This window comes from Mercenaria mercenaria, chromosome 5 (genome assembly GCF_021730395.1).
Source record: "Mercenaria mercenaria strain notata chromosome 5, MADL_Memer_1, whole genome shotgun sequence".
In the NCBI taxonomy this organism is placed as follows: Eukaryota; Metazoa; Mollusca; class Bivalvia; order Venerida; family Veneridae; genus Mercenaria; species Mercenaria mercenaria.
In genome coordinates, this window is record NC_069365.1 from 44,005,889 (window position 1) to 44,021,131 (window position 15,243).

Consider the following 15,243-nt stretch of genomic DNA (forward strand, 5'->3'; position numbering starts at 1 on the left):
TTTTTTTAATTTAAACCAATGTACATATCCTAAATTGATCAGTCCCTTTTAAAATTTTTGGGGGTTTTTGTAGTCCAACTCCCCGGGGGGGGGGGGGGGGGGACGTAATTAAAAATTTTATTTTTTTAAAATTTTAATCTTGATATTTTGTGAAAAAGGGGGGCCGTCAGGGGAGGTAACTGGAGTCCGGACTGGGCCCAGGTTTTACGTCACAGACAAAAAAGTTGGGCACGTGTCCAAATTTTCCCAGCCCCCCAAATTTCCCCCTGGGGAAAAAAAGGAAAAGACCCCCCAATTTTGGGGGGGCCCCATTGGGCTTTGTTCAAAAATGGGCGTTTTGGTATCTAAAAGTCCACCTTTTCCCCGGGAGATAGAAGGGGGCCTCACTTCAATGAAAATTTTTTAATTTTAAAGGGCCTTTTTAAAAAGACCCGTGGTTAAAGGGGGAAGTAACTTTTTCAAAAAAGGGGGACCCTTTTAAACCCCGCGGAAGCCCCCTACTCTCTAAATGCAATTTTCCCTTCGAGTTAAAAAGGGAAGGGAGGATGGGAGTTTAGTATTTTTATGCAGATGATATTTATTTAAAAAAAAAAAAAATTTTTTTGACATGTAGATTAGAAGTTTTTTTGGGAAAAAAAACCCAAAAAATTTTTCCGCCCCTCCAAAGATCGCGCAGTCTCTTACCCCGTCAAAAAGTCTTTAAAAAGGGAAGGGGCAGGGGCGTCATGACTAGGAGTAATATTGCTAAAAAAAAGGACTGACTATAGTGAAATAAGTCCTTTCCCAGAAAAAACGGGTTCTTAAAATTGGGGCCGAAATTTGGCGGTAGATTTTAGGAACTTTTGGGCTCGGAAAAAACTAGTTAGTCCCTAATTTGGGGTTACTAAAATTAAAAAAGGTTTGGACAGTTAAAAAATTCAAATTATACAAGTCCCAAATTTAAAAAAATTTTAGATCTAACTCAGTTTTTTCGGCCCCCATTTAAAGATCTAGATTTTTTTTTTAAAAAATTTTTATGAAAGAAATATTTTCCTTTTAAAAAAATTGTTTAAAGTGGCCTGGGTTTTGAGGGGCTTCAGGGAACCCCCTTTATTTAAAATTTTCTGGTTCCTGGACATAATAAACTAGGGGCGAATGTTTTCGGGTAGATCTAGTGTAAAGGGATTTTCGCGAAACTGTAATTTGCATTTTTCATGAAACCCGCCCACCTAAATGAAAATTAAAATTTCGTTCCCCCCATGGGGTAGTGTTTGGTTATTTAAAGTTAAACCCAAAGGGGAAAAAGGGGTAACCCCAAAACTCACAGTGATCAGGCGTTTCCCAAAGTTTTTCTTCTTTTTGTGCACGGGTGAAATTTCTCAGAAAAAGGAAAAATGAATGGATATTTAAAAAGGGTGCATTTCCCACCATTTTTCCCAAATGAAGGAAAAAAAGATAAGTACGGTGGTTTCCCTGGCAATGTGACTTTTTTTTTTAATACTCAACCGCGATGCACGATCTACGAGACGAAAAAGCGATGGCCCCGAGGGTGAAAAACGCGATGGTGCGAAGGTACGTGGGAAAGTCGATGAATTTCGCGTTTTCTTTATCTACATCGATCGGTTTGAAATCACCATCGCCCCAAAACGTGTCATCGTGTTTTTCATAAACGTACCAAACGGTTTTTTACCAACGTACCATCGCGTTTTCACCCTTGTGCCTTTCCCCCCGTTATCATCATCGTTTCCCTCGTGGTTTTAAACCCCCCCTCCCCTCGCGTTTTTTTCAAGTATCATCGGTTTTCCCCCATTGTGCCAACCCCGTTATCATCATCGTACCATGTGGTTTTACCATCGAACCACCGCGGTTTTTACCATAACGAAATAGGCCTTCTACAAAAAATCCCATTTGAGATTGCAGACAGACATTTAAAAATAATTTAAAATGACCTTTTGTGGAATATCTAATGTTTTTTTCTATAGAAGCGTGAAAGGGCCATTAGAAAACTAACACGTTTTTTTTTACGTTCAGGGAAACGGCAAAAGGGATGGGCACCCCTTGAACATTTTAATTTTGCCCCTTTTTATGTCTTTTTCATTTGGGTTGGGTTTTCCGCTGTGAAAAATTTTAAGGCAAAAATTTCATAAAATTTTGCCCTTGAGGTGACCCAAAAAAAAGCGATAAAAGGTGTTTGTCCAGTCTTGGTGCCCATATGATAATATACACGACTAACAACCGGGTGTGCTTATTTTATTCCATCCAACTATATTCGAGTTATTTAAAATATACACCCCTTAGGGGCCCGGGTTCGAACTATCAGAAATTAGGTAAAAGGTTCCCTTTTGGGTTTTTTCCCCTTTAGCTAACCCGAACCAGTACCGTCCCCCTGTTGGTACAGTAGGGTTTTGAAAAACCTAAATAATTTAATGGGGTTTTTATTTTTCTAAATTTTAAAAAGTACTGCTACAAAAAAAGGGACAATTTTTGGGAACTTAAAAGTTATTTGTGGGATCCATTTTTGTTTAACTGCTGTGAAAACCCTTTTCTTACTAAATAAAATAAAAGAATTTTAAAATAATTAAAAAAGTTTTTTTTTATGTTATCACTGTGAACAAAAATCAAATTGGAACACAGAACAATAAAAAAAAATAGGAAAAAAATTTTGGGATTAATAATTTTTTCAAAATCAGGGGCCATGAAAAAAATTTTAAAAAAACCAAAAATTTGGTTTTGTTGTTATGGTTCCCCAAAATTTAAGCAAGGAAGACGAAAAAATTTTTTAACATTTATAAAACTGTCCGTAACGTAGATGATGTATTCAGAATTTTTCTTTTCCCGAATTCTAAAAAAATCGAAAGTAAAAGTAAAATTTTAGCAATTTAAAAACCTTGGGGGGTATTTTGTGATTTCATTTCAAAAAAATGACCAGATTTTTGGGAAAATTTACAACGTTACTGTAAAGCAGATGCCTCTTTGGCACAGTGGTAGAGGTGATTCATATTTACTCTCCCCTCTCTTTGATGTATTATTGTATATTTGCTCCCCTATCACACACACTCCAAAAATACTTGGACTTTTCAGTGTTATAAATTTCTGGGCATGAAAATTCAAAATTTACTCTTTTCGAAATGGGGGGAAGAAAAACGAATTGAACAAAAATGAAATATTAGCCTGGCCAAAACAAAATTGCACCATTTAAATTTTTTAGGAAAAACCATCAATTGACACTGAAGCATTTTCCCCGTTTTCCCTTCCTTTTTAACCCCCTTTGATGCGGCGGGAAGTGCTTTTGCCCCTTTGGGAAACCCGTGCCGACCCGATCAGCCGCAAAATCCCTGCAGGCTGATCATGGTTGCATGGGTTTGTAATTTAATCAGTAAATTTTTAGTGAACACCTTTTGAAAAGAAAATGATACTGCCTAAATTGAAGATGGACCGTCCCCTTTTTAGGAAAATTTTGCAGGGTAAAATTCATTTTTTTTTCTGGATAAATTTGGGAAAAATCTGTTTTAAATTTATACTGGAATTAATGGGTGACTTGATAGTAGCTAAAATGAAAAAGCAAGTTCTTTAAATTTCTGGGCCCAACCATTAATATAAAACAAGAGGACCATGAGGGGCTTGGGAAACGCTAACCCTTCCCCCATGACCCCGTTTTTAGTTTTGGGCGGTTTGTTTTTTTATTTTTTGACAAAAGTTTACCCCAGTTTTTTAAGCTTTATGTGAACCCGTTTTTAACTTGACCTTTTGATATATCAAGATAAAAAAAGGGCCAATTTTCAAGGGGAAAATCCAAATTTAAAAAAAAATGGCCTTCGAGAGGGGTCAAAAGATTTTAATAATTTTAGACCTATGACCTGTTTTTGACCGCAGTTGACCCCGTTTTAAACTTGGGCCCAGATATCATCAAAATGAACATTAAAACCAAATTTTCATACAGATCCCATGAAAAGTATGGCCTCTAGAGAGGTCACAAGGTTTTTTATTATTTGACCTACTGACCTAGTTTTTTAAGGCACGTGACCCAGTTTCAAACTTGACCTAGATATCATCAAGGTGAACATTCTGACCAATTTTTATGGAGATCCATTCACAAGTATGGCCTCTAGAGAGGTCACAAGGTTTTTCTATTTTTAGACCTACTGACCTAGTTTTTGACCGCACATGACCCTGTTTCGAACCTGACCTAGATATCATCAAGATGAACATTCAGACCAACTTCCATACAGATCCCATGAAAAATATGGCCTTTAGAGAGGTCACAAGGTTTTTCCATTATTTGACCTACTGACCTAGTTTTTGATGGCACGTGACCCACTTTCGAAACTGACCTAGATATCATCAAGATGAACATTCAGACCAACTTTCATACAGATCCCATGAAAAATATGGCCTCTAGAGAGGTCACAAGGTTTTTCTATTATTTGACCTACTGACCTAGTTTTTGAAGGCACGTGACCCACTTTCGAACTTGACTTAGATATCATCAAGGTGAACATTCTGACCAATTTTCATGAAGATCTCATGAAATATATGGCCTCTAGAAAGGTCACAAGGTTTTTCTATTTTTAGACCTACTGACCTAGTTTTTGACCGCACGTGACCCAGTTTCGAACTTGACCTAGATATCATCAAGATGAACATTCAGACCAACTTTCATACAGATCCCATGAAAAATGTGGCCTTTAGAGAGGTCACAAGGTTTTTCTATTATTTGACCTACTGACCTAGTTTTTGAGGGCACGTGACCCAGTTTCGAACTTGACCTAGATATCATCAAGATGAATGTTCTGACCAATTTTCATGAAGTTCTTGTGAAATATATGGCCTCTAGAGAGGTCACAAGGTTTTTCTATTTTTAGACCTACTGACCTAGTTTTTGATGGCACGTGACCCAGTTTCGAACCCGACCTAGATATCATCAAGGTGAACATTCTGACCAATTTTCATAAAGATCTTTTGAAATATATGGCCTCTAGAGAGGTCACAAGGTTTTTCTATTTTTAGACCTACTGACCTAGTTTTTGAAGGCACGTGACCCAGTTTCGAACTTGACCTAGATATCATCAAGATGAACATTCTGACCAACTTTCATAAAGATCCCATGAAAAATGTGACCTCTAGAGTGGTCACAAGCAAAAGTTTATGGACGCACGCACGGACGGACGACGGACACCGCGCGATCACAAAAGCTCACCTTGTCACTTTGTGACAGGTGAGCTAAAAATTGAAATTAATTTTGTATACATATATGATTCAGCTACCATAAGCCAATAATAAAGTTACTTCAGCCTGAACTAGCCTTTTCCAAACTGAGGTATTTGAGAAAATTCTGGCCATTAGTATCAGTGCAAAAATATGAAGGACCTGTAAAATCCTTTGTGCTATCCTGACTGCTTTTAAAAAATTTAGAAATAAAATAAATCTACAGGACATAGTACTGATTTCATTTGGCACCTGACATTAAAACCCAACCAGCAGTTTTTTTCTCAGACAGCGAAAAAAAAAAAATTTTAAACTTCTAATGAAAATTATTTTTAAAATTCTAGACCAATATCTGTTAAGATGTTTATAAATTTTTAAAAAATTCTGTTGGTACACGGTTTAAAAAATGTTCCCTCCCGACTTAAGGCAAACAGACTGATTCTCAGCTGCCTTCCCTACTTTCCCAGAATTAAAGAAAATGGGTTTAGGGGTGGGGAGAGGGTCCTATCGGATCCATTTTAGAAGTTATCAGTCTACATTAATGTTTACAGTTTTGTGAATATCATACTGGAACATATGTTTTTTTATATATTTTCGTTATTCTGGAAATTCTAATTTTTTGTGTAATGTTTGGGATTTTATACATCTTTACAGGCATTAACATTCCATTCTCTGTGATGAAAACATCCTTAAGTGCTAATTATGATGTCTCTAATGGGTTGCTGGCATCAAATGTAATGTTAAACAAAGACTGTCTGATAACCTTAATTTCAAGAACTAAATAAAAGATTATGTTTACCAATGATTTTATAAGGTAAATATTGTTTTTGTAGTTTTTAAATAATTTTGCAAGCTTAAAAATTATGTTGTTCTTCGACATAAATATGGCATGCCATGACTCATTTTTATGGGAAAAACAAAAAAATATTTTCAGTAAAATAAAAATTATGTTTTTTAAAACATAAGTTTTTTTCCCCTGGAGGTGTGTTGAAAAATAGTTTATGTTGATTAGTTTTTTTTGTTGAATTAAAGTAAGGTTTTGGAAATTTAAATTTTAATTAAAAAGTTAAAGAAAGGGGCTCAAATGGCATTTGACAAATTCAGGAATTTTCATTTCTCATCTGTTAGTTTGGATTTTTGGAAATAAAAATGGTTTCGATAAAAAAGGGGTAATCCCAAAATAAATTTCAGAGATATTGTTACTGATTTTCATTACAGATCAACGCTATAGGAAAGTTTGGCAAGACCATTCCAAAAAAAAGGTTTAGATGTACCTGTGAAAGTCTGTGAATTTGGTATGGAAATTTCTAGAATTTTGGCAAACAAAATTTCCCAATACATGGAAAAACCCCATTATTGTTGCCTCAATGTCTTTACCTATTTTTGTTATATTTTACTTCATTTAAGGAAACGTTCTGCTAAACATTACATCAATCCGTATCCTAAACAAACACAAAAAAGCTGTCTTAGATTTTTCTATTCTAAAATTAATTTTTTCTAAATATAATTTCACAAGTTATTTACAAAACCATTTATTTCAATGTACATCTGTAAAGAAGTAAATACTACAAAGGTATAAAAATCTAAAACACATCATCTTTCAAATGAAAAGTAATAATGACATGAACACTACATAAAACTGAAGTTTTTTTTATTTTTGTTCAGTTTAATGACACACTGACATTTTTCAGGTCATCGGCGTTTTTCCCTTTTTTGGGGAAGACCCAAGTGCCCTCCATAATTATTTCTGGAAGGGTGTGCCCCCCAGGTAAAACACTGCCCTTTCCCGCTGGATGGCTTCTCACATAAAAAAGAATTTACACCCTGTTGGTTTCAACCCCACAGTGGAAAGGGGACAAATGAATCGAAATCTGTGCCCCTTTCCCACTCAGTAGGGAAGCCTCTCAAAACTAAACAAAAGTATGACAAAAAAATATTATGAGAAGTCGTGAAGAAAGAACTGCAACATATTTTTGTGTGAACTTATTATATTTTTAAATTATTTTAAAAATTTTAAAATGACTTCACCGCCCCTTTAGTTTTCTGTTTTAAAATTTATAATCAAATACTCTTAATGTGCAGCACAATGCAATTCACTTTAAAACTGAAAATTTTAAAGAGGCATTTTTGTATCACTACAACACTGGCAGTAACAAGTTTTAGTTCTAATACAGAACTTTCAGGTAAAAGAGTTAACACAAAAACATCACATATATATGAAAGAAATGGATTATTTCTGTTATCAAACTCAAAAATTACATATTCATTGTTATGAATATAAATATATGTATAAAAGTACTACGCCCCGGGAAATCAAAAAAAAAACAGCCCACTTAAAAAAACTTAAAAAAAATCAAAAAATAGTGGGGTTTATTTTTTTTTAAGATTTTTAACACCCAAAACAATCAATTTTAAGTTCTTTATGTTTTTTTTAAAAATTTGGTACCCAAAAAAACAGGTCAGGTAAAAGAAAAAAGTAATAGAAGAGTGGGGGTTTACGAAATAACCTCATTATTCGAGTGGCCCCAGGTTCTGTTTTGATCGGGCCCCCGATTCAACAAGATTCCCGGCAACAAATTTTTTTGATAAGTTAACATTCCCTTTTTGCAATGGGTTTTCACCGACAAAGGGCTTAAAGAAAAAAAAGAACGGTTTCAGGAAATTAACATTTCCCTCGTTTCTTTGCAGGGGGACCTAAAACAAGTTCTCAACTTAGTTAGAGAGCCCTTTTCCCAAGTTTAAGAATATTCAGATAGAATTTAAAAGTTTAATGACACTGCAGGTAAACCATGATACAAGTAATTTTAAGAACTAATTTAAACATCCATTTTAAACTGAGAAAACCTTTCCATATGTAAGGTCATATAATATGAAGTACTGAGAAATCCATATTGTTCATGGGAAACTATTTTTAAGCATATTATATTGCTTGTATCCATGAAATTAAATTCCATAAAAAAAAAACACATAAATTTCTTCTTTTCTTTAAAAAAACATTCAAAATCCACAAAAATCACAAATTCATGTCCCAACAAAACAATTTTTTTTGCCAGAATCATGAAATTTTATGGGCCCAAAATTGAAAGATCGACAGTTTTTGTTTTTGATCTTTTGTTAAACTAAGGAAATTTTTTACTACCCAAATTTCACTCCTTGATAAATGTTGTAGAGATCTCTGAAAAAAAGATAAAAAAATGATGTGAAAAACCTCATAAAATCAATTAAAGGGCAAGGGTAAGTATATAAAAGAAGGTTTGAAATTAAGTTTTTTTTATGTTTTTCGGTGGTTTATCGAAAAAAGGTGAATTATATCTGTAAACTCATGGCCCCCCAGTGAAAATTATCAAAATTTTACCCGGATTAATGTCAAAAAGTTTACCGAGGTAGAAAACCGGGAAACAAATTTTACGATGAGCCGTTAAAAATGAGTTCTTTTCGATGCTTCCTGTAAAAATTTCCCCCAAATTTTGACAAATTTTTTTGAAAAAACACAACAAAAAATAGAGTTTTAAAACATAAAATAAAAAGAAAAATTGTTGTATCGATTAATTAAGTAATTTCACCTTTTCCCCCAAAAGTTGTTGCTGTGCACTGTGAAAATATCACTTTTGGGGCCCACTCGGTGAAATTATAAATTATATTCACCCAAAAACAACAATTATCCCTTTATTTTATTCCAAGGTACAGTCAAATTATTCCCCCAAAATTGGGGAATTTTATACATCCCATTCACCAAACCTTTTCAGGTCCCCGGGGAAAATATCTATAAAATGTATGTTTTTTTATAACTCGAACAACCAATAACACGAAAAATTTCGCTTGTCCCGTTGAATTTGAGCAAAAGAAGTTCAACTGTACTTTGCATTATCTATAAAAGTTGTAGAATGAGAAATTAAAGTAGAATGAAGAAAAACTTGCTGTGTCATGATAATAAAATTAAAAGTGACCAGTCACCGCTCTTTTTAATCACATGTGGGGAAAAATTTGGCAAAGCAATACCGATATTGTGAACCTTAAAACCAGACGGCACTCATATCCTTTTGTTCGCCACATATTTTTCTCAATTTCAAACAGGCCTCTATTTCTATGAACTGGTTACTAGTAAACTCTTTCTATTATATCTTGTATAAAAAATCATCAAAAAGTACCGGGTAGATGTGAACGTAAGAAAGTTTTTACACAGATTTTTTTTTTAACAAAACAAAGTACACACACCCATCACAATAAAACATGGAAGATAATATTTAACTGATCTACAGATAACACCAGTCAGAAAGATTGAAAATATTCTTGTTTTTGCTAGAATCTGACATAGCATGCTTCAAACAGAATTCAAAATATAATTTTGCCAATGTGTAAATATTATGCAGATATCGTATTTAAAAATAAAAAAAAAGTAACACTTGTACATTATCCACAAATACAGCATCTTAATCTATTAACATCTACAACAGTTTCATCTATAAGGTGTGGGACTGGTTTTAGATATTTGTAACATACATGTATAACAATTAAATGCCAGACTACTGCATTTTATCTCATCGGTACTAAATTTTCAAATTCTCTTTAGAAGCAAAACATTAATAATGAAATATCTAGGAGTTTAAAAAGACTGAAAAAAAACAACAACACAAAAATCTCAGAAATCATAAAAAAATACTTTGAATACCCTGCAAAAAAGTCTTTTTCCCACCTAACTAAATTTTTCTTAAAGCTAGACTTACAACAGTGCATGCTAATTTAAAGGTATACAGTATAAGTAGATAAATTCGCGGTCAAAAAGTATGCAATTTGCCGAGTGAATACTCTTGCGAGCAGAAATATTTGAAAATCGCCAAGAACTGAAGTGCGAAAGCTAAGTTTGTCTACCTTTAATTGACCATATTGACGTGTCTTTGTGAACGTGAAAATTTTCAGAGACTGATATTTACACAAATTTTTTATTTGCAAGATTCGCGTACATTTCCAAGTTGCGAACTTTTCCATTTATACGGTACTTAACAAAGACTACACATGTTTAAATGGGATACCTCCTTTGTTAGAAACCTGTAATTTTGTAAAAAAAAAAAAAATAGAGACTCAGCCTGTATTTCATAATTAAACAGAAACTGATGATCAAAATCCATATTGTGCAAGGCTGGAAATCTGATGTGTAGTTTGCCAGTATGTGGCCTTCTTTTATAAATTAAATGACCTGGTAAATAAATAATTCTATGTTTCAAAAGAGTTTACAGTTATATTTGGCTAAATTAAAAAAAAAAAACAGGTGGAGGTATATTATAATAAAAGTATCACTATAACAGTAGCTTGATCTGATATGTATTCGGCTTTAACAGATTTTACCAGGCCAAGTCACACTCAGTACATGCATGCCCCACATGATCCAAACATGGCAAAGTCCTATCGAGCCCAACATCCCAGGGCAAGATACTGATATAAAATCCATATTTTACAATTCAGGCTGATCTATTTGTGAACATGTATGATGAATCACATATTGACAATACTTGGTATTAACCCTTAGCCTGCTAAATATCTAAAATGGACTGGTCCATCATTCAATTTGGGCAATACCATTTATCATTCGAAGGGGTGTTCACTGAAAATTTACTGACTGAATAGCGAACAGTGCAGACCATGATCAGACTGCACAGATGTGCAGGCTGATCTTGGTCTGCACTGGTCGCAAAGGCAAAACCAATCGCCGCTAGCAGGCTAAGGGTTAAATGAAATATGAGAACCAGCAGTGCACCAAATTACACATATAAAAATCTATCTCTACAATATGTGCTACAAGTAAATTTATAACAATATTCCAAACATATACAAAAAAAAACTTGCTTTAATAGAAAAGGTAATGAATCATTCAAAAAACATTGAAATTATCAAGAACACACATTTATCACAACAGAAATTGAGAATACTTATATGTGGATATTGATTTTGCAGAAGAGAATGTATAAACACAATATGGCATGCACCTATTTGAGGCAAAATTTTCAGAGCAGATTTTCTTTCTGTTTCCATAATACAGAACTACAAAAAAATCAAACTTCTCTTAGAAGCTGCTGGTCTTTATAGCACAAACATTATCTTAAAATTGGACATGGTCCCATGTTAGTTATAATGCAAAACTTCATCCTAAAAAATTGAGCTGGGTAATATCTAAACTTCAGCACTGTTTAAATATATATACATTTTGACACTTTGATTGCTCTAAGTGTCAAGCAGCTCAACAACCCTGCAGCAATCAAAGTACACCATGGATTTTAAAAGTCGTTAGTTGAGCATGTTACATTAAACATGGGTAATTCTACATTATTCTGTATGCATTTATGTTACTAGTGAACATGGAGTTATCAGTCCAGTTTAGAAGTGTGAAGGTTAAGATTCAAAGTAAATAAACCTCAAAAACTGTATCAAGTTAATAAACAAATTGTTCTTTAAACACACTCTTTTCATAAACAATCTATGCAACATAAAGAATAAAATTTTAAAAAATCCACAGAAAACAAATGACCTCTAAGTAATCGTATAAAAATGTTCACTAATTTATGGCCATTTCAGTTACATGCAAAACTGCATAACAATTCAAATCCAATAATAGTCTACTGTCCATGGTAAGTTATTTTTCGCACATGGTAAGTTATTTTTAGCACATTTATAAATCATAAATCACAGTTCAAATACTGCTACAAACATGTCATGTAACAAATTTTCCAGTCAAGAAGAAGTTGTATTGTTCTGATTGTAACAATGTACCGCCTGATAAGCTTCCATTATTGGACAACTGAGGTCATGTGTCTTTCACATCTCCCCTGATTGGCTGATCGTAGAGGTTTCTTGCAGTTTAATGCTGTCACACTTGTCACACTTGTGGGTAATTACCAACTTCCATTAGTCCATTCAATGTCCGTCCCAGATCTCGGAAACCTGGTCGTCTATCAGGATCCTGGAAAGGAAAGACATTTTTATTGAAGTATGACTACCGTAACACAAAACCCAGTGAACAGGAAATGAGCCGTGCCATGAGAAAACCAACATAGTGGCTTTGCGACAAGCATGGATCCAGACCAGCCTGCGTATCCGCGCAGTCTGATCAGGATCCATGTTGTTTGATTTCAAAGCCTATTGCAATTAGAGAAACCGTTAGCGAACAGCATGGATCCTGACTAGACTGCGCAAATGCGCAGGCTGGTCTGGATCAATGCTGGTCGCAAATGCACTATGTTGGTTTTCTCATGTCACAGCTCAAATGTTAAAGAGCTCCAAATGTCCTCTTCTAGGATTTTACTCATTTGAAAAATTAAACAAATACCAATTAAAGACAAATGATTTTTGAGTCTTGTCATATATATTGTCACAAATGAACATTTTAAGACATCATTTTTTAATTTTTGTTTTCTTTAGGAATAAAAAATTTCAGTGTGGGTCATTTGTGTATGAAGAACACTTTTCTTTTCTTTAACAACAACCATGCATGTCTATTTTGTATCTAAATAAAACTCAACATGCAATTTGAAAGTACAAAAAATGGTCAAGCAACATATAAATATTCATACACATAACTATATTTAAACAAGAGGACCATGATGGTCCTGAATCGCTCACCTGTCCCCACATGACCCAGTTTTGAACTGAGTATGACGTCGTTTTTTCTATTATTTGACATAGTGACCTAGTTTTTGAGCTCATGTGACTCAGTTTTGAACTTGATCTAGATATCATCAAGATAAAAATTCTGACCAATTTTCATGAAGATCCATTGAAAAATATGGCCTCTAGAGAGGTCACAAGGTTTTTCTATTATTTGACCTAATGACCTAGTTTTTGAAGGCATGTGACCCAGTTTTGAACTTGACCTAGATATCATCAAGGTGAACATTCTCACCAATTTTCATGAAGATCTCATGAAAAATATGGCCTCTAGAGAGGTCACAAGGTTTTTCTATTTTTATACCTACTGACCTAGTTTTTGACCGCACGTGACCCAGTTTCAAAATTAACCTAGATATCATCAAGACGAACATTCAGACCAATTTTCATACAGATCCATTGAAAAATATGGCCTCTAGAGAGGTCAAAAGGTTTTTCTATTTTTAGACCTACTGACCTAGTTTTTGACCGCAGCTGACCCAGTTTTGAACTTGACCTAGATATCATCAAGATGAATAATCAGATCAATTTTCATACAGATATCATGAAAAATATGGCCTCTAGAGAGGTCACAAGGTTTTCTTATTATTTGACCTAATGACCTAGTTTTTAATGGCATGTGATCCAGTTTCGAACTTGACCTAGATATTATCAAGGTGAACATTCTGACCAATTTTCATGAAGATCCATTCAAAAGTATGGCCTCTAGAGAGGTCAAAAGGTTTTTCTATTTTTAGACCTACTGACCTAGTTTTTGATCGCAGTTGACCCAGTTTCAAACTTGTCCTAGATATCATCAAGATGAACATTCAGACCAACTTTCATACAGATCCCATGAAAAATATGGCCTCTAGAGAGGTCCCAAGGTTTTTTTTATTATCTGACCTACTGACCTAGTTTTTGATGGCACGTAACCCAGTTTCAAATTTGATCTAGATATCATCAAGGTGTACATTCTGAGTCATTTCTGACTAACTTTCATGAAGATCCATTGAAAAGTATGGCCTCTAGAGAGGTCACAAGGTTTTTTCTATTTTTAGACCTACTGACCTAGTTTTGGACCGCACGTGACCCAGTTTCAAACTTGACCTAGATATCATCAAGATGAACATTCAGACCAACTTTCATAAAGATCCCATGAAAAATGTGACCTCTAGAGTGGTCACAAGCAAAAGTTTACGGATGACGGACGCTGCGTGATCACAAAAGCTCACCTTGTCACTTTGTGACATGTAAGCTAAAAATGTTTCAAAAATCAACAACAACAAAAACAAGAGGGCCAAGATGGCCCTAGGTCGCTCACCTAAGAAACACTCCATAACAGTGTAAAACATGTTTGACCTAGTGATTTCATGGAAACAAATATTCTGACCAATTTTCATTAAGATTGGACCAAAAAATTGGTCTCTTGCGATAAAACAAGCATTTTCTTATATATGACCTAGTTTTTGACCCTAGATGACCCATGTTCAAACTCGACCTAGATTTTATCAAGGCAATCATTCTGACCAAAATTCATGAAGATCAACTGAAAAATACAGCCTCTATCACATACAGAAGCTTTTCTTTGATTTGACCAAGTGACCTAGTTTTTGACCTCAGATGACCCATATTCAAATTCGACCTAGATTTCATTTAGGCAATCAACCTGACCAAATTTCATAAATATCAACTGAAAAAAACAGTCTCTATCTCATACACAAGATTTTTCTTTAATTTGACCTAGTGACCTAGTTTTTGACCTCAGATAACCCATATTCAAAACCGACCTAGTTTTCATCAAGGCAATCACTCTGACCAAATTTCATGAAGATCAATTGAAAAATACCACCTCTATCGCATACACAAGGTTTTTCTTTGATTTGACCTAGTGACCTAGTTTTTGACCCGAGATGACCCATTTTCGAACTTGGTCTAAATTTCATCAAGGCAATCATTCTGACCAAAATTCATGAAGATCAATTGAAAAATACAGCCTCTATCGCATACACAAGGTTTTTACGTGATATGACCTAGTGACCTAGTTTTTGAACCCAGATGACCCATTTTCGAACTCGGCCTAGATTTTATCAAAATAATCATTCTGACCAAAATTCATGAAGATCAATTGAAAAATACCACCTCTATCGCATACACAAGGTTTTTCTTTGATTTGACCTAGTGACCTAGTTTTTGACCCGAGATGACCCATTTTCGAACTCGGCCTAGATTTCATCAAGGTTATCATTCTGACCAATATTCATGAAGAAAATTGAAAAATACAGCCTCTATCGCATACACAAGGTTTTTCTTTGATTTGACCTAGTGACCTAGTTTTTGACCGAGATGACCCATTTTCGAACTCGGCCTAGATTTCATCAAGGTTATCATTCTGACCAATATTCATGAAGATTAATTGAAAAA

At 34.4% G+C, this 15,243-nt stretch overlaps 1 protein-coding gene across 4 annotated transcripts in view; it reads right to left on the reverse strand.

The window, feature by feature from the left end:
- Positions 1–10,243: 10,243 nt before the first annotated feature.
- The window catches only part of LOC123557056 (tyrosine-protein kinase Tec-like), a 71,926-nt gene continuing 66,926 nt past the window's right edge, over positions 10,244–15,243 (reverse strand). For all 4 annotated transcript variants that reach the window (XM_053543371.1, XM_053543372.1, XM_053543370.1 and 1 more), the window contains one exon: positions 10,244–12,136. In XM_053543371.1, coding sequence (XP_053399346.1) covers positions 12,129–12,136 — 8 coding nt within the window. In that variant the 3' untranslated portion in view covers positions 10,244–12,128. The remainder of the gene's footprint in view (positions 12,137–15,243) is intronic.